This window comes from Sorex araneus, chromosome 1 (genome assembly GCF_027595985.1).
Source record: "Sorex araneus isolate mSorAra2 chromosome 1, mSorAra2.pri, whole genome shotgun sequence".
Lineage (NCBI taxonomy): Eukaryota > Metazoa > Chordata > Mammalia > Eulipotyphla > Soricidae > Sorex > Sorex araneus.
Window position 1 is genome coordinate 144664897 of NC_073302.1, and position 22723 is coordinate 144687619.

The window sequence follows — 22723 nt, forward strand, 5'->3', positions numbered from 1 at the left end:
ATTTCACTCCTATCACTTGTCATCCCATTGCTCATCAATTTGCTTGAGCCAGTGCCAGTAATGTCTCAATTCGTCCTTTTCACAGGCTAGTGTAGCCCAATGGCGTCTGCTCATTCTAGGAACACAAAGAGCATCAAACCGTTTGTTCAGGGTCTTGCTGCAGAAGTCTGACCATCTCGTAGGTGGGCAACCAGCCGTTCTTTTGACAAGTCCCGTGGAATCCAGTTAGTAACATCTCTAGACCAGTGGTCATCTCTAAATCACATTATGTGTCTGGCCCATCTGGTTTTTGATGCCTTGGCAAATGAGGCAGCGTTCTTGATTCTCAATCATCAACAAAAGTCTAAACTCCTGATTCCTTTTTGCACTTGAGTAAGATGTGATACTCCAAGCATAGCTCTTTCAGTTCCTCTTTGGGAGACCCGAATAGCATTCTCATCCAGTTTCTATAGGGCACAGGTCTCTGAGGTGTATGTTAATGCAGGAAGAATGGTGGAGTTGAAAAGATGTGCCAGGAGCTGGAGGTTCTTCGTCCTTTTAACTACTTCTTTGGTACTCTTGAAGGTGTTCCACGCTGCTCTCTTTCTCCTGCACAGCTCTGGTGCCAAGTCGTTCGTCATGTTGAGATCTTGACCTGGGTACATATAACTGCTGCATTCAGAAATGTTTATTTCTTGAGAGCAAATGGAATGTCAGGAACTAGTCCGTTTCTGGTGAACATTGTGTTTGTGAGATTCAGCTGCAGTCTGACCTTTCCACATTCACAGTAGAAGTTGGCCAGCATTCATGCCGCTTGGCTAATGTTTGGTGTTATTAGAATGATGTCATCAGCGAAGTGGAGGTGGTGTAGTTGTGACCGTCTATCTTCACTCCCATTTCTGGTCGCATGACATTCTCGAGGGTGGCACTGAAGAGTTTCGGTGAAATGTTATCACCCTGCCGAACCTCTCTCTTTCCATCGATGATCGCTTCCTTGTAGAATGGGGAGATCCTGGTGGTGAATCTGTAATATAGCTCACGGAGGATCCTGATGTACTGAGTTTGAATTCCCTGTTTGTCTATGGCTTCAATGACCACTTCAGTCTCAACAGAATCAAAGGCCTTCTTTAAATCGATGAACATTAGACAGAGCAGCATCTTGAACTGTCTCGAAACTTCAATGAGCTTGGTCACCATGTGGATATGGTCAGTCATGCTGAATGCTTTTCGGAACCTGGCTTGCTCACATGCTTGTCCTTAGTCTAGTGTTCTGCCAATCTATTCAGGATGACTCGAGTGAACAACTTATAAACGACGGACAACAGGCAAATTGGGTGATAGTTGTTGATGTCGTGGATGTCTCCCTTATTGTACAACAGAATTGTCTTGCGGGTTTTCCTTTGGGATGGAAACTTGCATTCAGACAGCATGTGAAGAGCCAAGCCAGTGTATTGATGAGTACTGGTGGCAGATTCTTAAGATGTTCGGGTCTGACTTTGTCTGGACCGGGTGCTGTATGCTTCTTAACCGACAAAATGGTGTGTTGGATTTCGGAAGGGAGAACGCTGGGAACAACATATCTATCCTACAAATTTGGTATGTGGGCAGGTGGATGTGGCTATCAAAGAGATTTGAGTAGAAGTCATGGATAATTTATTCCATTGCCTTTCTGGAAGATGTGATAGATCCATCAGAATGTTGGAGGGCAGTCATCTTGGTCTTATAGTTGGTGAAGGACAGGTGGGCGTTGTGAATATTTTTCCTGGCTTCTTCTGCATCAGCCAACACTGCTGCTTTTCTCTCTCTGAGGTCTTCTTTTATCGCTTCTCTGCACAGGTTTCCGAACTTGGACATTAGCTTGTGTTTACCTAAGGCTTGCGCCAAACCACGTTGGCGAATGAGCTTGAGTGTTTCCGAAGACAGGTGTCTTTTTTGTGGCTTTCTTACTCTTGGCGTTCCTCTTACAGTCATGGAGGGGCCAAACCAGTCAATCATATTGCTCGTCAATGTTGTCAATGACGGCATCTTCCCATATTGCCGCAATAGTGCCAAAGAGCTCCCAGTTGGTGGTCATTCTGGGAGTTCTCTTAAACTTTGCATCCCTTTCTTCCTACTCCGTGAAGTAGAATTTTGCATGAAAGAGACGGTAGTCTGATCCCGTTTGGAATTTTGGGACAACAGCGACATCGGTTAGGCAAAACTGTTGATTGAATATGTTGTGGTCAATTTTGTTGTGAAGCTGTTCACCGGGAGACTCCCATGTCCAATGTTTAGATCGGCCTCCTGAAACTGGAGTTACCATGGATGGTCTTGGTCGACATGATGAACTCAGACAGTAGACAGTCTCTCACCCTGTTCGTTCCATTTTAGGCTGTGTGTCCCGATATGGATTTCTTCGGTGACCTTCTAGGTTCTATCTTGGCATTAAAATCACTGACAATGACCTTGTAGAAGGTGTGGTCTTCTTCATAGAACTTCTTCAGCTTCATGTAGAACTTCTTAATTTCTTCTTCGCCGTAGTTGGATGTTGGTGCGTAGATGACAAAGATAGAAACTTCCAGCAATGAAACACATCTATTCAAACATAAGTGTCCGATTCGGGTTGTTAGGCATTCGAATAAATGGCCAAGTTTGTGTTGACGAGGTCACTGACACCACCAACACCTCTTCTGTTGCATGTTCCGAGGTACAGTTCTTCTCCAGTGTCGAAAATGGCATGATGTGATCGATGCCTTCTTGTGTTTGTCAGTCCAATGACATCATATGTGATCTTCTGCGCTTACACCATCAGGTCCTCAATGGATGCTTCTGATGGCAGCATATGTGCATTAGAATTGCAGACAGTCATTTTAATCCTTCTTCATTTTGGCAGCCTAGGTCAGCCCTGAAATTTTATTAGCCTCTCCTTGCTCATCCTTCCCAATGCTGCCGTATTGGGGGCTCTTTCAGGGTCAGGGGAATGAGGCCCATTTTTTTTTTTTGGCATATGGAGTATGCCATGGGTAGCTTGCCAGGCTCTGCTGTGCAATTGGGATACCCTCGGTAGCTTGCTGGGTTCTCCGAGAGGGATAGAGGCTTTTCGGGCAGCCTCTAATCGCCCTTATAGATGCTCCCAGTCTACCGAATGCAAGCTTTTGGTCAACTGGCATGTGATAATGATCTGCACACTGACAAACACGCCACACACCTTGTGCATGGACGTGTTGCTCACTAACAGAAAGTACTGACCAGATTGACACAGTTGATGCAAGGAGTCCAGCCCTGCACCTTCCTACATCTCTGGGCAGCACCTGTTGGTTCACTCGTCGATGTTTGGCACCGTTGCCACCCCCTCGCCATGATGAGGCGGTGAACCTTAGAGGAGGGCAAGTTTAGTTGGAGAAAAGAACAACAAAGAGTCATTGACATGTACAGGCTTAGAGGAAAAAACACTTCTTAAAAGGAATAAAATAAATTCGAGAGAGAAGCAAAAAAGAATTGATTTGTTTATTTTGCTTGCATACTCATTTTAAGACTTTGCACATCCTGAAAATACATTTTACTTTTGGGTAAAGGAAACCTTAGTAAGAAAAGGGAAGTGTAATTGAAATATTATAAAAGTAACAAAACATGTTTTAAAAAATTTAGCTTTATTTATTTAAGAATACATATTAACTAAGCACAAGTCAAGAAGGTAATTTTTACAGTGACAAAGAACAGTCTGCACTTTCAAAGGTTGAATGAAATTAAATATTTCTAAAGGTCTTGAAAATAACTTTCATTAGAGGCTTGCTTATCAAGTTTCTTTTTTTCATTGACTCAATATTGTTAAGCTTTATTCCAAAACCTGTTTTACTAATCACAGGTTAATAATTGATAAAGTCTGAATTGAGGCTTTATTTTATGTTAAAGGAGAAATATGAGAGTCCTCTCTGGTTTATGGATTATCAGTGTGGGATTACAGACACCACTTCCCCCTACTCATTTATTCATGACAAGTAGCCTCTCCCACGTGGATTCACTTTCTTTCGTTATTTATTTCAGTATCTTTCTACTGACAAAATATCTTTTAAAATAAATAGAGTTTAAAGTTTTTGTTTTTGTTCTTTTAAGCTCAAAGGGATCTAGTTCAATTTCCTTTTTATCTATAGGGTGATGAAACTGAGACTCTGGTTAAGTGACTTGCCAGACTAACTTCATTTCCTTTTCTATGGGATTACTTGATAGGGAGATGTCATAATAACAATTTAACTTCAGAAAAGCTCATTATCAAAATTTCACTGTATTATGGAAGATATGAGGGACTGTGATATGGAAGGTAGTGCAATCAGGTATGTTTTTAGAGGATTGAATACTTTTACTCAAAGAATGCTTCCTTGTCAACTTGTGTGATAATTTGAACTAGTAACTTGAGATATAGTTGTAGGGACACATGATAATTCTGTACTTGTTTAAAATCAGCTGAATAGATATGATATAATGTCGGTAAACCCTAGTTTAAAAAGGAATAAAATATAAATTTTTCTTATCAGATTTGCAGCATTTTCTTAAACTCTGACATATAAGTGGGCTACTGGCAAACTGGATGCATCCAGAGGAAGGGCTATGAGAAGGGGGTGATTGAAAAGCCATGTCACAAAGGCAGCTTCTGAAAAGCTGGGTATCTTGGAGAAGTAAAAGTAAAGTGAAAGTGTGATCTAAGCTTTAAATATTTGAACAGTTTTTAAAAATCTAGACAGTTCCTCTTTTTATATTGCTTCTCTAGTAGTTTTATTTTTAATTTTTTTGGGGGGGGTCACACCTAGAGATGCTCAGTGGTCACTCCTGGCTCTGCACTCCGAACCTGGGTCGGCCACATGCAAGGCAAATGCCCTACCCGCTGTGCTATCACTCCAGCCCCAACTAGTAGTTTTATTCTTAAGTAATAGTTTTATGCAAATGTCTAAGTTCTTTTAAAATTCCTCAATCTCTGGTGTTAGGAAATACTTTCCAAGTGAAAGATTACAGTCAGAAATTTTTATGAGGCATTTTTAAGGGCAGGTCCATTATAAAAGCATGAAGCTAGTTTTGATTTTTTTCTTTTCTTTTTGTTGTTGTTAAATTCAGGGGCACAACTGGTGATGTTCAAGGGTTATTTCTGCCTCTGCATTCCGAAATCACTCCTGGTGGTACTTGGGGACCATATAAGAAGTCAGGGATTGCCCAACCTACTGTACTATTTCTGTGGCCCTGTCACAATCGCTAGTTTTTAGGACAGTTCTTAAATCAGGCCCTTTTTCCCCCAATGATGCACATTATTATCTCTATTGAATGTAAATATTTTTCCTTAAGACATTGGTACAGCCCTTCACTAAGAAGTAGTTATATTACAAGCAAACATACGACCTTTGATAATAAAATTTAGTGTTTCATCATATATTCTTATATCCTATGAAATTGAAGTTTTCAGAAGAGTTGGGAGGTAGAGAAGGACGTAGAGAGTGCTTCCAGACCACTTGTACAGAGGTTTTCAGAAGCATTATTAATAATGCCCAATTAATAAAATGGTTTTTTCCCCACTAATGGGATTGAACTTTATGTATCTTTCTAATTATTTGAATTTAAGTAATTTTCAAAAGATACCTATATATTTGTTTTTGTTTCATATTACTGCTATATCCAGTTGTAGTAGTTTTAAGCAAATATTTAGTATCTTACAGTTCTTGAGATCAGAAGTCTAAAATACGTTTAACTGAGCTAGAGTATCAATGGGTTAGTACAGCTGCCCTCCTTGTGGAGATTGAGTGTGGGTGGGGAGATCTTGTTGTTGTTGTTTGCTTTTGGGCAACACCTGGTAGCTGCATTTTTGGTGGGCTGGGGGACCACATGGGGTGCTGGGGATCAAAATCTGGGTTGGCCAAGAGCAAGGTAAATACCCTATCCACTGTACTATATTGCTCTGGCCCCCGATGGGGGGGAACCTTTGCCCTTAGTTTTTTCAGCCTCTAGACTGCCTTGGTTCCTGACTTCTAGCCCATCCTTTTTGTCTTTAAAGCCAGAAATAGCTAATCCTGTCTTTCTCATTGTTTATCACACTAAAACAGTCTTAAGAGTCTTCTGATTTTCTCATTCACTTGTAGGACTTAAGATATTGCCTAGGTAATCATCCAGGGTATCTATTTCAGTACCCCTGATTTAGCCACCAAATCCCTTTTGCCATGTAAAAGACTACATCCACAAATCTTAAGGATTAGGATGTGGGTTTCTTTACGAAACTATTATTTGGTCTATTGATCTATTTCTATCTAAACTAAACTCTGCTATGTACCTATTATTGTTTCTAGTTCACTTGTCATTCTAGAATATGGAACTACGATTTATTGGATGGTTGGAAATTACACATAAAGCCTTTTTCTCACTACAGTTAGAACTGACCAGTAATGGAAGTCTTTTAAAAAGAAATGTGTGTGTGTGTGTGTGTGTGTGTGTGTGTGTGTGTGTTTATGTTTATAAACTCCCTCCAGGTGTGGAGACATTGTTGACTAGTCAGCAGTTATGTGAAAGAGATTCCTACCTTGGGTGGGAAACTAAGTGACTTTTTTTTTTATGAAAATCATTTAAAGTAATTTATCCAAACAAAGCTTTAATTTCTGGGGGTGCACTGTAATGCGTGCTAACACATGTCCTAGGGAGTCTGAACTTTTTCTAGAACCAATTGCAAACCAGCAACAGACAAAAAACTACATAAAGTCCTTGAAGAAACTAAGTGACTTCTAAGATGTATATTTTTAACTTAATTTTTTTCTGATTTAGTTTTTTTTAAAATTCTTAAAAAATTTTTTATTAATGAATCACAGTGCGGGTACAGTTACAGATTTACATATTTCCGTGCTTGTGTTTCAATCATACAATGCTCAAGTACCCATCCCTCCATTAGTGCCCATTTTCCTCCACCGATGACCCCAGCATCTGTCCCACCGCCCCCATTTTATGCTCCCCTGACTCCGCCTCTTTGCCAGGGCATTCCCTTTTGTTCTTTCTCTCCTTTTGGGTGTTGTGGTTTGCAGTGGAGGAATTTACCATCATGTTCAATCTATAGTCTGCTTTCAGCATGCCTCTCCCATCCCGAGTGGGTCCTCCAACCACGCTTTAGTTGGTGTTCCCTTCTCTGTCTGACCTGCCTTTTCCCCCAGCATGTGAGGCTGGCTTCCAAGCCATGGAACAAACCTCCTGGTACTTATTTCTACAATTCTTAGGTGTTAGTTTCCTATTCTGTTGTTTTATATATCTCAGATGAGCGCCAATTCTTCTATGTCTGTCTCTCTCTTTCTGACTCATTTCACTTAGCATGATACTTTCCATGTTGATCCACTTATATGCAAAGTTCACGACCTCATCTTTTCTGACATCTGCATAGTATTCCATTGTGTAGATGTACCAGAGTTTCTTTAACCAGTTATCTGTTCTCAGGCACCTGTTTTTATCCAAATTCTGACTATTGTAAATAGTGCTGCGATGAGCATACAAGTGCAGATGTCATTTTGACTATACTTTTTTTGCCTCTCCGGGGTATATTCCCAGAAGTGGTATTGCTGGGTCAAAGGGGAGCTCAATTTCTAATTTTTTGAGAAGCGACCATATTGTTTTCCAAAAGGGCTGAACCAGTCTGATTTAGTTTTAAAGAAAACCACATTATCAAGCTTTTTCAGAGAAATTGGTAGAAATAAAGCATTGATGGCAAATATATAAAAATGGATATGAATGGCTGGAGATGTGGGAGGAAGGAATTTTAGGAAAAGAAGCATTAACTTTCTTTTTCTAATTGTATTTATGTAATATCTCTGTATATTGATTTCTTTTTAAGAGTTGAGTTTTAAGAAATCATTTATGGGGTAGGGAGATAACATTGGACTGGAGCATATGCTTTGCATGTAGTAGGATTAGGTATGACTCACACTGCCACAGTGTCAGGGGGAGTAACTCTGGAACACCACTCGAGAAGTACCCTCTAAACACCACTAGCCGCAGCCCCCAAATTATCATGCACAACAACAAAACAACAGTAAAAGAATTGGCTTATATTGTTCTGGGAACTCAGACTAGTTCATGTTAGCCTCCATCCTGAAAGCATTGTAATCTTCCACACGGTGATTTAATAAAATAAAATTTTTATTTAAAAAATTGTTGGTGATTATTTCTATCATGGATGTGGAAACTTAGTTCAAAGATATTAAGCATATGTTGCAGATAGTAAGAAGTTACAGTTTTGGGTTTGAAATTTCAGACAGATTTTGGCACAGTTTCTATATTGCAGTTGTATGGCAGAATTGGGCTGGAGTGATAGCACAGCAGGTAGGACGTTTGTCTTGCACGCAGCCAACCCAGGTTCGATTCCTCTGCCCCTCTCAGAGAGCCGGGCAAGCTACCAAGAGTATCTCGCTCATATGGCAGAGCCTGGCAAGCTACCAATGGTGTGTACAATATGCTAAAAACAGTAAAAACAAGGCTCACAATGAAGATGTTACTGATACCCGCTTGAGCAAATCGATGAGCAACGGGATGACAGTGACAGTGACAGTGGCAGAATTGCTTTTTCTTTTGTGAAATGTCAGTGTTTGCCTTCAAATGATTAAATGGTGCCTCCCAACATTTTAAAGGATGATCTGCTTTACTAAAAGTCTACTATTGTATTAAATTGTATTGCATCTAATTAATACTTTTCTTGCAAAATCTAGACAGGTATTTAACCAAACATTTGAGACATTACCATGACACAGATAACAGAAAGCTTCCACTTCTTGACCAGTGCTACTCTTCTTGCCTCTGCTACTTTGTTTCTTTCATTTGTTTGTATTCTATTTAGTCCGCACTGTTTCACTGTTTCTTTGTTCTTGAATGTGAAGTGCCAGATGATAGCATAGTTTACCCACATCTCCTTTGATATTTGCTTTTGCAGTTACTCAGTTTTTGCATTTACTATGCAGCATCTTATACTGAATTTACTCAGTATATTTGCTATTTGTTCAGCACCTAAACTTTGTAAAACTAATATTTTCAGTCAATGAATGAGCAAAATTCCTATTTCAAAACTTTGGCATATACTGAAAATTCTCATTTATATACCCTTTCTTAGCGTATTATATCAGAACTAGATTTTATAAAAATTTGCTTATTTGTCCTTTTAGAAATAAAGTGTTCCCTCCTCTCATGATTATGTACTGTCTTTCTTCCTAGAGTATGAAGGGGAAAAGCAAAAGTAGTCATGATTTGCTTAAGGATGATCCGCATCTCAGTTCTGTTCCAGTTGTTGAAAGGTTAGTTTGGTGCGAGCATGATACTAATTTCTTATCTTCTAGCTCAGATCATTTTCTTGCTTAATTTGTGAGTATGTACGCCACACAAATAAATTTTCTTATTTCAGTAATGTATAGTAGTAGAGCTTCTAATGTAGTATAAGGAAACACATTTTTTTCTTTTTATAGTTTAAATGTCAAAAATTTATTTGTTTTGGTTAGTTCATTCAGTCCTATACTGAAAACCTTGATTTCATATAACTTTCCATTTACCATTACAAATTTATACTTTGTTAATATATGTTACTACTTTCACTACAAAGCATTTAGTCTCATTATTTTGTGGACCTCATGGAACACAAGCTATTAACTCTTCCTCCCATCTTCCTCTGTTAAAGTAATTATATTTAAAATTGCTAAACTTTACCATTTTGGGATAGTTTAAATACTATGAAATTATTTACTTTAAAAGTTTAATAATTAGCTTTTAATAACTTTAAAAGTTAGCTTTGCTAACCTTTTCTTGGAAGCATTTTGTCTGTATTAGTATTATGAGAAAGTCAAGTTGAACGATTTTGTGAAATCGCCACATTTTGGGTTAAACCATTGAGTATTATTTCTCATATTTCTGGAAATAACAGAAAATTTCTCACATATTTCTGGAAATAACAGAAAATCACTAGCTTACTGATTACCACTTAACTATCTTTGCTGCTTCTTTTGGGGGAGGGAAAATTTCATGCTGTTCAGTATAATTGCACATGATATATTGAATGAGTTCTTAAAAGGTGATTACTATTGTACTGTGTTGAGCTCATTTTAAAAAATCTGATTCAAAATAATCTTCTTACTGTTATGTATTTGAAGGAGTTAGTTTCTTAAGCATGAGTACTTCAAGCCCATAGAAGAAATTGTTTCCTACAGGACTATTGTTTGCTTTTAAAAAGAATTTTAGTTAGTTTGTATATGTGCTATGGAACATATGTCCTATTCTATTTATTCAGAGGCTGTATTTTTAGAATATTCTCTTTATTTAGTCCTTAAAGAAATTCCTTAAAGCCATGTTAAAATAATTTTGAAGTTAATCTAAATTGGGGAGTTATTAGTTTTTTAGTTTTATTTTGAAGCAAAAATTTATTTTTATGTATGTTTTATAGTGAAAAGGGTGATGCAGCAGAAGATTCAGATGATGTGAGTATTAACTTTACTATAAATATATTTAAAAATGTGTAGAAAATTCAAAAATTCAGAAATTTTTAAAAAAGTAATTTTTTTTCTCTTAAGAGGTGCTTTTGTAATTATACAGTTTTAAAAATTGAGTAGCTGGAATTATAGCTCAGTGGTAGAGCACTTACCTTGCAAGCATGAGACCCTGGTGTCAATCCTTAACATCTCTTCCCACTTCAATGTAAATGTTTAAAAAAATGAAGTACTAACTTTAATGTATTAAATGCACGTTTAATGTATTTAATGTACATTAAAGTACTTCAGTGTAAAGGTTTGAAAAATAAAAGTGTTTAATGTAGTAAAGTATTAACTTTAACTTTCATTTATTTGCTTCCAGTTATCTGTGTTTCCATGCAAAATGGAAATCTTTCATGTGAATTTTTTGCCTACATTATTTTATTATTTTAATGCTCAAAATTCAGATGTCATTATGTTGATATTTAGACATCTTATTTAATATGGGATGTACTTTGATCAGTCATTATTTGTAATGTTATTTTTATCATGTGCACATTTCATGAGATTCTCTTTCAAGATTGTAGTGCTCTTATACTTTATTAGGTGTATGGGCTATTAAAGCTGATAAAAAGAGGAGGCAGATTGTCTTAATATGTGGGATTAAAATTTTCAAGTCATCTATTTTATCACTCTATATGAGAAGAAACATTGATCTTTGTATTGCAGAGTTGTATTATGTACAATAGGAAGTACATAATTTTCTGTCCTTTGAATATAGTTTCATCTATTACTACATTGAAAAAATAAATTCTCACTGTAGTGGAGAAAGATGGTTATCTTTGCAGGAGGTGATACTGTGTTGTTTCTTATAAAAGAATTTAGAGTTTGTGTCTAATAGGAGAATTAGGAGTTAACTAGGTAAAAAAAATGGTGAAAGGTGGACATTCTCGAGAAAAGAGAACAGCGTATGTTGAAGCATGGTAACAAAGCAAATATAAACTGAGATTAAAGTGTGCAAAGAAGCTTGCCACTGAGCTAAAGATAGGGCTGTGGGGCCGGAGTGATTTACAGTGGGGAGGGCATATGCCTTGCACACGGCTAACCCAGGTCTGATCCCTGACATCCCACATGGTCCATCAGAGCACTGCCAGGAGTAATTCCTGAGTGCAGAGACAGGAGTAACCCTGAGCATCTCTATGTGTGACCCAAAAACTAAATAAATAAATAAGATTTTTTAAAAAGATAGGGCTTGTAAAGTAGGAGTTTGTCGCCTTCTAGTAGCTGAAAGTAGACCATTGTAACCAGAAAGAGCAACAGGAAGGAAATTGGAATAATGTTGGGGAGGTAGGAAGATGCCAGATACTTACTACATAAAATACTTACTACATAAAAAACTTACTACATACTTACTACAGACCTTCATAGGAATGGTGAAGAGTGTGAATTTCACTCAACAAATGAGGAAAAACAGTTGAAGGATATTACTGAAGGAGAACAGTGCTGTAGACAACTTTGCATTTTAGAGAGGACACTGTTGGCAGTATTCTAGAGGACAAATAGAAAAAGGCAGATTGGAATCAGTGAGATCTCTCAGGAAGGCCAGAGTAGTGAGATAGAAAAGAGATAGTATTAGAAAGAGACCCAAGAGTTGAATAACTTTGTTGAGTGAGTTAGGGAGAAAAATGAACAGTAATGTAGCTAGTTTTGAACACTTTAAGATTTGAAATACTTTGACATATGTGTAATAATAGTTGGATCTAAAAGATTGGATCAAGGGTCTGTTGTAGAAATATTCATTTGTTTCTTTTTAATTCTTCCCTGAGATGAGGCGATCAAAGAATATACTTTAGATCTATTTTGTGTCCTTTATGATAATGAAACCTGCAGACCTTTCTCTGTTTTGCTTTATTTTTTGTGCCACATCAGGTCATACTGAGGGTCACTTATGCTGGTATTTAGGGGATCATGTGGTGCTGGTGATGAAACCCAAGTTTTTCCATAGGTAAAACTTGTTCCACTCATTGATCTGTCTCTCCTGGAAAAAGTTATGGGCCTTTATCTCAAAAAAAAAAAAAAAAGTTGCTTCCACAAACAAAATTTTATAAATTTTCAAGGGATTTATTTATTTATTTTAGATATCCTAAAATCAGAGGTTAAGGCAGTGACTTCCAACTTTTAGGGTTAAAGAATTTTTTAAATACCTTACTGAAAATGTTCAGAATTTATTTTCATGGAGAGTTAGTTAAGTAAATTGGGTTAAGGACTAGGATTATATATTTTTACAAACAATCCATGTTATATAGTCTGCGGACTTGGAGGAACACTTGCTTTAGAGGTCCATAAACCTCAATTAAGAATGGTTTCTCTGGGAATTAGTTAGGAAAGAGTCTACTAGGACAATGAAGGAGGGGAAATGTGCCTGTCACAGGGGCATGCTGGTGACGGGGCATGAGGGAAATTGGTGGACATTGATGGAGAGTAATGGGTACTGGTGAAGGGATTGGTGTTGGAACAATATACATCTGAAACTCAATCATAAACACCTTTGTAACTATAATTCATGGTGATTCAATTTAAAACATTGTTCTTCAGCATGACTCACCTAATCAAAAAGGTTGCCCTGGGCTAGTGTTTGTTTGTTTTTCTAATTTTTTTTTCTGCTTCTGCTCTTCCTTTCTCCATCTAGCTCTATCTTTATTAATGTTGACTGCTGTTCTATAAGTTGAAGATACAGTAGTAAGCATAACAGGGCATATTGATTGTCTCTAATTATCACTGTATCACTGTCATCCCATTGTTCGTCGATTTATTCAAATGGGTACCAGTAACGTCTCCATTACACTAAGCCCTGAGATTTTAGCAGCCTCTCCTTACTCGTCTTTCCCAATAATTGGAGGTTCTTTCAGGGTCAGGGGAATGAGACCTATTGTTACTCTTTTTGGCATATTGAATACACCACGGATAGCTCGCCAGGCTCTGTTGTGTGGTGGGATACTCTTGGTAGCTTGCCTGGCTCTCCGAGAGGTATGTATATATCTGTTACTGCATTTTGAATATGAATACACCACGGGGAACGTGCCAGGCTCTCTCAAGTAGGCAATAGACTCTTGGTAGCTTGTCAGGTTCTCCAAGAGGGAGAACTAGGCTATTAGATGTCTGGGAGCTTGCTTTCGGGATGTCCATGCAAGATGTCCATGCTTCTGGGCGCTTGGCTTTATAGTCTCTGGATGTTGGCCGTTGATGGGGTTATACGGTGCTGGGGGGCAGTCTCTGGGTGTGACTGCCTAGCTACTGGAAAATGGGGGATCTGGGTGGAAGAAGCCCAGTCCCAATCCAAGCAGCCTTGGAGATCTTGGCCCTGGTCCCACACACCTGGGTTCCTCCGCCAGCTCCCCCATGCGTGAGGCTCGTCTGAACATGTGGAGAGTGTTCTCTAACAAGTCTCTAATTATAGATCAGAAATAATATATATAGGAAAGTATGGGTTATATTAGACGGGCGATAATGCTTTAAGGAAAACAGGAGAGAGGAATAGAGTTACTGAAGTTGGTTTTAATAGGAGGATCAAGAAAAGCATCGCCAAGAGGGTAGCATTTGCTCAATGTCCTGTGGGAGATAAAAGAACAAGCTGTGCAGGTATTTGGAGTAAGAATGTTTCAGGCAGGCAAGAACAGCAGCTCCGAAGTTGGTAATGGTTATTGACCCTGAGTTGTAAGAGATTTGGTCAGGGAGGTACAGATTGTATAGGTCCTTTTCTGAGTTGGGGATATATTAGAGGGTTAATGTTATGACTTGGATTATGGAAGAGGAGCAATTGCTCTGACTTTAAAATAGAGAGAGAAGTGTTAGTTTCTTTACCTCTTCTTCTTGAATTGATCCCAATTCAAGTTGAGGTCAAATATAATATTGATCAATATAATATTGGTCAACTGCCTCCGGAAGCCTTTTCTCACTGGGAAATAACAGGAATGTAGTCAGACATGATGTTCTGGTGATAGGGATCAGTGTGTGTGCATTGGAATGTGAATTGCACAAACAATCCTTACCAGGGTGACCTTGAGATATCGTTGGTCTAGAGTAGACTCTAGAGGTCTTCCTACTTGGAGCAGATTCATCAAATTTTTCACAATTTACAGTAGTATCAAACCAAATACAAAGCAGGCCTAGAATGCTGTGAAGAGTCTTAGCTAACTCTTCTGAAGGGAAAGAGAAAATGGAATGCCTGAGAAATACTTAATTTCAATTCCTTCAGAATGGAGAATATGAAAGTGGAGAGCATGACGAAAGCATTGATGGTGATGACAAGAACCTGATGAGAGAAAGAATTGCAAAAAAGTTAAAAAAGGATACAAGTACAAATGTTAAATCAGCTGGAGCTGGAGAAGCGGAGAAAAAATCACTTAGTCGCAGGTAAGTTGATAATTCTGTTTCTAGGTATCTGTACTTCTCTCTCTTTTGATGGCCCTCCCTCCCTCCCTCCCTCCCTCCCTCCCTCCCTCCCTCCCTCCCAGGCTCTCTTCTCTGGGGTCACTCCTGGCAGAGCTCAGCGACCCTTATGTAGTGCTGGGGATCAAACACAGGTTGGCTGTGTGCAGGGTGAGCACCCTACCAAATATGTTACTGCTTGGGCTCTGGTTTTCCTCTTTTTTTTTTCCTTCTTTCATCCATTCTTCCTCCTCTTTCCCTCTTGCTCTCCCTCCTTTCCTTCCCTTCCTAACTTTACCATCATTTCTTTCTTCCTTTCTTCCTTAAGATTTCAACCTAGGGGCTCCTATATGCAATGTACATTCTCTACCTCTTAGCCATCTCCCTAGCTTCAGCTTCTGTCTTTTTTTTTCTTTATCTTAAATTGAGAGAATGAATCTCTATCCAAATTATTTTTAAATTCTATCTTCATGATATATATATACTATTTGTATAATATAATTTGCTATATATTCGGTAAGCAGTTATTAACTAGAAGTGAAAGGTTGTATGTGTTTAATACATGTGAGAGCAGTGGAGTAATTGTGTTGAATAAAAGTAAATGTCCTCAGATTTAGGTAAGTAAAATTTGTCAAAATGGGTATATGGGCCTGAAAACATTGTTAAATATCTTTTCAAGTTGACTTGACAAACATACATACATACATAGATATATTACATAGATATATGTATATATATATGTGTGTGTGTGTATATATATATGTATATATATATATATATCCCTCCTAATTTCACTGGTGGGCTGGAATGATAGCACAGCAGTAGGGCGTTCGCCTTGCACACAGCCTACCCGGGTTCGATTCTTCCACCCCTCTCGGAGAGCCCGGCAAGCTACTGAGAGTATCTTGCCCACATGGCAGGGCCTGGCAAGCTACCCATGGCGTATTCAATATGCCGAAAACAGTAACAAACAAGTCTCACAATGGAGACGTTACGGTGCCCGCTTGAGCAAATTGATGAGCAATGGGATAACACCTTCAGTGAATTTCACTGATAATTAAAAGAAATTTCAGCAAATGTCTAACATTAAAGATTTGATGAGTTTTGTGACTCAGCATTTTATTGTGCTGAAAATAAGCTTAGTTCTGAAACTGCTTTGATTCTGTTACTACAAGTTTAAGGTACATCTTAAATAGCATTTCTTTGAAAAAAAAAAACTTATTGGTTTTTTTTGAATGACCTCTATTTTCAGATATCTTTTCTGTTCCATTTCACAAACTTATATAGAAAAATTAAAAATGAAAGTATTTTCATATTATTACTTAGTTTCCTCATTTTGTTCTCTTTATGTAACTAGAAAAATGGTTCTTAGAAATTTCTACTGATGCTATAATCCTTTCCTTTTATAGTGACACCTTAAATGCCCTCTTTTTCAAGTAATACCTAGTGCTCAAATAGTCACCTTTGAGTAATTTAATATAATAGATTGTTTTAGACCACTGTTAACTGGAACTTTTTTTTTTGGGTCACACCTGGCGATGCACAGGGGTCACTCCTGGCGGTGCTCAGGGGACCATGTGGGATGCTGGGAATCGAACCCGGATCAGCCCTGTGCAAGGCAAATGCCCTACCCGCTGTGCTATCACTCCAGCCTTTAACTGGAACTTTTAGTAGTCTAACATGTTATATATATATATGTATATATATATATGTATGTATATATATACACATATATATATGTGGAGTTGATGAGTCATCAGCTATATAAATTTTAGTCAAAACATGAGAATACTCTTTCTTTTAAATTTACCTTTTCTGATTTGTAATAACTATAACTGGAGCAATAGCACAGTGGGTAGGGCATTTGCCTTGCACGGGACCGACCTGGGTTTGATTTTTCCATCCCTCTCGGAGAGCCCGGCAAGCTACCAAGAATATCCCGCCCACATGGCAGAGCCTGGCAAGCTATGCGTATTTGATATGCCAAAAACAGTAACAACAAGTCTCACAATGGAGAAGTTATTGGTGCCTGCTTGAGCAAATCGATGAAAAAGGGCACGACAGTGCTACAGACCACAATAACTATAAATTCTTTTAAGCCTGAGTGCATATGGTGCAAATAATAAATTTTGAAAGTTTCATACATGAACTAAATTATTGCTTGTTAAGTTACTTTTCAAGCTTTCAATTCTGTTTTGTCTTATTGACTTCTATACTTAAAAATACATGCCTTGTGAATAGTATAACGTAATTTTGCAAAGCCAAATTTTCTATAAGCACTGAATAAAATTTTTTTAGCAAAATTTGCCTTCACAAATGGTGAAAACATCAGGCATCTTTTAATGATTCTTTTTTTTTTCCCCCATAATTTTTGTTTGTTTTTTGGGCCATGCCTGTCAATGTTCAGTTTTACTCCTGGATTTGCACTTAGGAATCACTCCTGGCTGTAATTCTGGGATGATATGTTGTACCCGGGATCAAAACTGGGTTGGCAGGGTGCAAGCAAGAACTTTACCTTCTGTACTATCTCTTTCCCCTAAATTTTCTAAATTATAACTTCCTCTCTCCGTCCCCTCTCTCATTTGGTCTCTCTTCCTGCAAAGATAAATGAAAGAAAAATAAGGTGACATGAATAGAGGAGAATTTCAGAATTTCAAAGGGAAAATGTAAATTTTCTCTCTTGTCTGAAAATGTTCACTATTAACCCATGATAATTTCTTTTGAATGTAAAAAAGTTTCAAAATCATTCATGCTTTTGGTCAGTTATTTGGTGTTGACTGTAGTTTAATTCTCAAGTCAATTTTATGGTTAAATGGCCAGAAGAATCTCCAGGAGTTTAACTTTTTTTTTCTTGTTAATGTGTTAAAGGATGATTATTCTCAGTAGAAAAGTACTGCACAGTCTGAGTTATTAACAGGTATATTTGCCAGCCAGTTAGGATGTCGGTTCAAAGGCATTATCTATTAAAAATTCCTGCTCTCAATACATAAAGAGTCTTCATCTAGATTTTCTTGAAATATTCCATTATTCTTTAGTCATCTCCAATTTTAGCAGTAGAATCATGAATTGCATTTTGTTTACCAGTGTGTTAGACAAGAGGCCATTAAAAGTATAATTCTGTGAAGTACCATTAGTATTACTTTTGTTGATGAAAAAAATTTAGAATTTATTAAAGCTGTTTGGATGTTTAAATATTAAAAACACTTTAGATGTTTAATGAGTAGCTTTGTTGATTTCTTATATTTCAACTTGGAATGTTATTAAAAAATTTAGCAAATTTGCGTAGTTCTCAGTTCAGTCTCCAGCATCTCATGTCGTCCTCCAATCACCGCCACAAGTGACTCCTGAGCTCAGAGCCAGAAGTAACCTCTGAGTAGTGCCAGGTAACGCCCCAAAGCTAGGAGAAAAAAGAACCCGAAATCCAAATGTACATAGAATAGAATCTTTCCCTAATAAGTTTTCTTTAGCAATGTTGAAAAAAATTCTTTGGAGTTCAAGGAATCCAAAAATTGTTCCTGCCTTCTTTCTTTTCTCTTGTCTTTATTCTGACTTCTTCAGAATATTCCCTTGATCATTCTTGTTCTAAATGTCAGTTTTACTTTTTTTCTTATCCAGCCAGCTTCCTGTAAGCCATATCTTGATTATAGGGTGTTCACTGAATCACACAACCATACTGTCCTTCAGTGCTTTTTTGTTACCACTTCCCAGAGTACTTAGACTAAATATCAAACTCTCTCTAAGCAGATAACATGATTTCCTGTTTTGTGAAATACAGTAACTCTTCTTTTCTTTTTCTTTTTTTTTTTACCCTGTCAGATCAATTATTCCTCAAAACTCTGCCTTAAAAGGAAAGAAATTCCTGTACCTGTTTTTTCTTGCTTTGTCTTTTTTTTAAGTCTCTTTCTCTTTTTCTTCCTTTTTTCTTCCAGCTTTTGAATTGGCTTAAATTTTTCCTTACCCTCAAAAATAAAAATGAACAAAATTATTCCATTTTATTTCTAATTTCCATTTCTTAGTTTTCATTTATCTCTCAATACATGTCATTGAGTTTTTCCTCATCTCTCATTTAAAATTATTCTCATAAAGTTGTATAATTGAGACAACTCTTGTACTATTTACAAGTTATTGTATATATTTTTTTCTGTTTGTTTTTGGGGGAGCATATTCAGCAGTGCTCACCATTTACTCCTGACTCTGCACTCAGGAATCACCTCCAATGGGGCTCAGGGGAATGTTTGTGGGGCTGGGAAGTGAGCTTGTGTTTGCCAAGTGGAAGCAAGTTCCCTACCACTGCACTACCTCGTTGGCCCATGTTTTTGTTTTTCTTGCAGTCTCTGGTGGCACTTGGTATTTCAAAAATTTCTTCATTCTTAAAATCCATTTTTCTCAAGAACCTTCCTACTTCAGTTTTGATCTAAGGACTAGTAGCATTAGTATCACTTGCAAACTTTTTTTTAGAGATGATGAGTTTCAGGCCCTTCCTCACAGTTCCTGAATTAATCGACATTTTAATAAGATCCCCAAGGAATTTAATGTGAGAACCAATACTTTAAAATGTCAATTTCTGTCCTCACCACTCTAGACAAGTTCTGCTTCTGTCAGTTTAGCCCCTTGGCCTGCATCTTGGTATATCTCTGACTCTCAGCGCATAGCTCTTGTACCTTTCACACACCTCTGTGATAGTATGACATTAGTTTATACTTCCTTTTCTTCTTTGTGTACCTTTGTACAATAAATTCTTTTTCTTGAGACCACATCCAGTCGTGCGCAAGGCTACTTCCAGCATGGGGCTTTGGGGTTGCTCCTGGCAGTGCTTTTGGGACCCTGAGGTGCTAGGGATTAACCCAGACCTCCTGCACTTTGAGCCAGACTTCTTTGGCCTACTTCAGAAAGGCTCTGCTTTGTACTTACATTGATTGCTCTATGATCAAGGAGCACATACTCACATATTTTTATAAATGAGGTAAAGTAGGGCCAGAGTGATACTAGAGTGGGTAGAGGGCTTGCCTTGCATGTGGTCTTCCTGGTTTCAATCCATATCCCTTGTGCATCAATGGGAGAGATTCTTGATGCAGAGCCAGGAATAACCTGTGAGCACTGCTGGGTGTGGCCCCAAAAGAAAAAAGAGTTGAAACTAATGGATGAGTCTTTGACAAACCACTTTCTCCTTTAGATCTTGTATTTATCATAGGAGATTTATGGGTTTGCTTATTTTGTGCCTCTGTCCTGAAGAGGCTTAAAGTAAGCTCCTTCAGGGACTTCTTTTATTTATCTTTATAGCCTTTCGGTGAAGTTTAGTAAGCATATGGTCATCTAAGTTTGTGTAATGAGTGAATGAACACATGAATGAGTGCATTTGTGATTTGTGATTCATGAGAGGAATGTTTTTTCAATCCTAGCTGCACATTAAATTCACCAGGGGAACCTTAAAAACATACTAATGTCCTTCTAATCACACTCCTACGGATTCTGATTTATGTGGCCTCAAGTGAACCCTGGGCACATATTCACCCTTTATACCCTATAACTTTTAATTGAAGTTTGATATATATATAATGCCTATATAATATTAATATAGTCTGATGAAGCTGTATAGATGAATTCTAGTTTTGTAATAGTAATAAAGATAAATTTATCTAAATATATATATACAGATCTGTGAGCTATATTATATAGTACATATGTATCTTAAGTTTGCATTTTGCTGTATTTTTACAAACTTAAACACTCACCCATCATTCAGATTAAGAAACTGAAATTTTCCATTACCTTGAATTCTCCCTTTTCCTCATTCTGATTTCTTTCCTCCTCTTTTCATAAAAGTAGCTACTTTTCTATTTTCTGAAAAAAATATATATTAATTTAGAACAGTAGTTTGTTAAAGTCCTCTAAATATATTACTATGCACCAATTTTGAGAATTCTACTACCCCAAACACATTTCTGTGATTAGGTTTGTTTGCTTAGGGTATTTTTTTTTTTTTTGAGGGGAAGGGGACAACATCCAGTGATACTCAGGCATTGCTCCTGGCTATGCACTCAGGGTTAACTCCTGGCTCTGCACTCAGAAATTATTCCTGATTGTGCTCAGGGAACCACATGGGGTATGAGGTATCAAACCTAGGTCAGCCATATGCAAAGGCAAGCACCCTACCTGTTGTGTTATCTTTCAAGCCCCTCCCTTTATTATTTTAGCTGTAGAACAGTGTAAAAGTTGTAAAACAGATATAACATCACATCTTTTTGTGTGTGTTTAATAGAAGGGACTTATCAAGTGAGTTAATTTTTGAAAAAGTTAACAGGGGAAATCAGTTAATTTTATCAGAAGGACATGTAATATCTAAGTGTTCCTAATGTTTTTAAAAGACATTTTACTAGAAAAGATTTTAGCCAGTATCTTTCCCCATATTCTAAACAATTATATCACCTGAGACTAGATCTTACCTCTCACCAAATTATTAAGATTTTTATGTGAATCATCAGAAGTTTTAAAAAAGCAACTCTAGCTTATTCTAATGTCGATTCATAGTAAATTGAAAGTTTGCAGGTAGTCAAGTTTTTGTTTTGTTTTTTAGGACGTATTTTAGAACTTATTGCACTGAGTTCTTATAGCCTGTAGGTGGAGCTCAGCTGCTGCAGAATAATAATGTACCAGTTGAGTAGTCTGTCTTACTCATTTTTAGCATCTGTGTGTTGATTCATAGTAAGTGGCTAAATAAATAAACTCAGTTGTAACAAGCAGATCAGGTAGTCAAAAACAAATCATTTGGAGCTGGAGAGATAGTATAGGGCGTAAGACTCTTGCCATGCATCGGCTGACTGATGTTTTATCCTTGGTACCATAGTATGATTCCCTGAAAACTACCAGTTGTGACCCCCTGTGCACAGAGCGAGGTATATAGCCACTGCGCATAGCTGGGTGCTCCTCACCCCTGCCCCCAGAGTCAGTTTTGTGATCTTTACAATCATTATGGAAATCTTTTATTGTATAATTACTACTATTAGTAATTTATTGTGATTATTCCAAAAACAGTAACAATAAGTCTCTCAATGAGAGATGTTACTGGTGCCTGCTCGAACAAACCAATGAGCAACGGGATGAAAGTGAAGAATTCTATTCTTCTAAATTATTTTCATAAAATTGAAATGCATATATCCTCAAAGTCACAATAGTTAATGTTTTGATAGTAGTCATTTAAGATAGTGGCATTACTTTTTGTGTTTGAATTCCATCTGATTTTATCAAGGTAGTTTCTGTTTACCTGTTTTGTTTAGTTGGCAGTGACATTTCTTTTTTTTAATGTCTTCATTTTTTAAAAAATTTATTCTTTTATTGAATCACCATGTGGAAAGAAAGTTACAAAGCTTTCAGGTTTAAGTCTCAGTTATACAATGCTTGAACACACGGCAGCGACATTTCTTTTTCATGAAACAAGTTATTCGGTCAAGGTAAATAGAACTTTTTTTCCTCTCATAAGCAATGTTGGGTTGACAGAGCATCAGATATCTTATGTTAATGACAGTAGAAGTTTAGATATGAACATTGAAGTTGAACTTGAAGATCTAATGAGTTAGATTGAACTTCAGTGTAAGAAATGAGAGACCAAACAGTGATAGATACCTGTTGAGTATCCCTCCAGAATATTGAATGAATAAATAACCAAATAACTTATTGTTAATTTCATCTTCCTTTGTTGACTTATAATATTTGTCTGAGGTTTCTTATGGAACTGCAAGTAATTTTTCCCTTGGTAGTTGTCTTTTCAACATTTTAAAGCTTTCTCTCAGCCTTAGGAAAATTCTGAATCTGAATCTGATCAGACTTGGGTAGTAGTAGTACAGAATTATCTCTGGTAGATACATTTTATTTATTTATTTATTTAT

The 22723-nt window shown here is 37.3% G+C and overlaps 1 protein-coding gene across 1 annotated transcript in view; it reads left to right on the top strand.

Moving 5' to 3' along the window:
- Positions 1–22723, top strand: part of CWC27 (CWC27 spliceosome associated cyclophilin) — a 235417-nt gene that overhangs the window by 34696 nt on the left and 177998 nt on the right. Inside the window, exons 8-10 of the mRNA XM_055144032.1 lie at positions 9172–9251; positions 10388–10421; positions 14668–14825. Of these exons, the coding sequence (XP_055000007.1) occupies positions 9172–9251; positions 10388–10421; positions 14668–14825 (272 nt within the window). The remainder of the gene's footprint in view (positions 1–9171; positions 9252–10387; positions 10422–14667; positions 14826–22723) is intronic.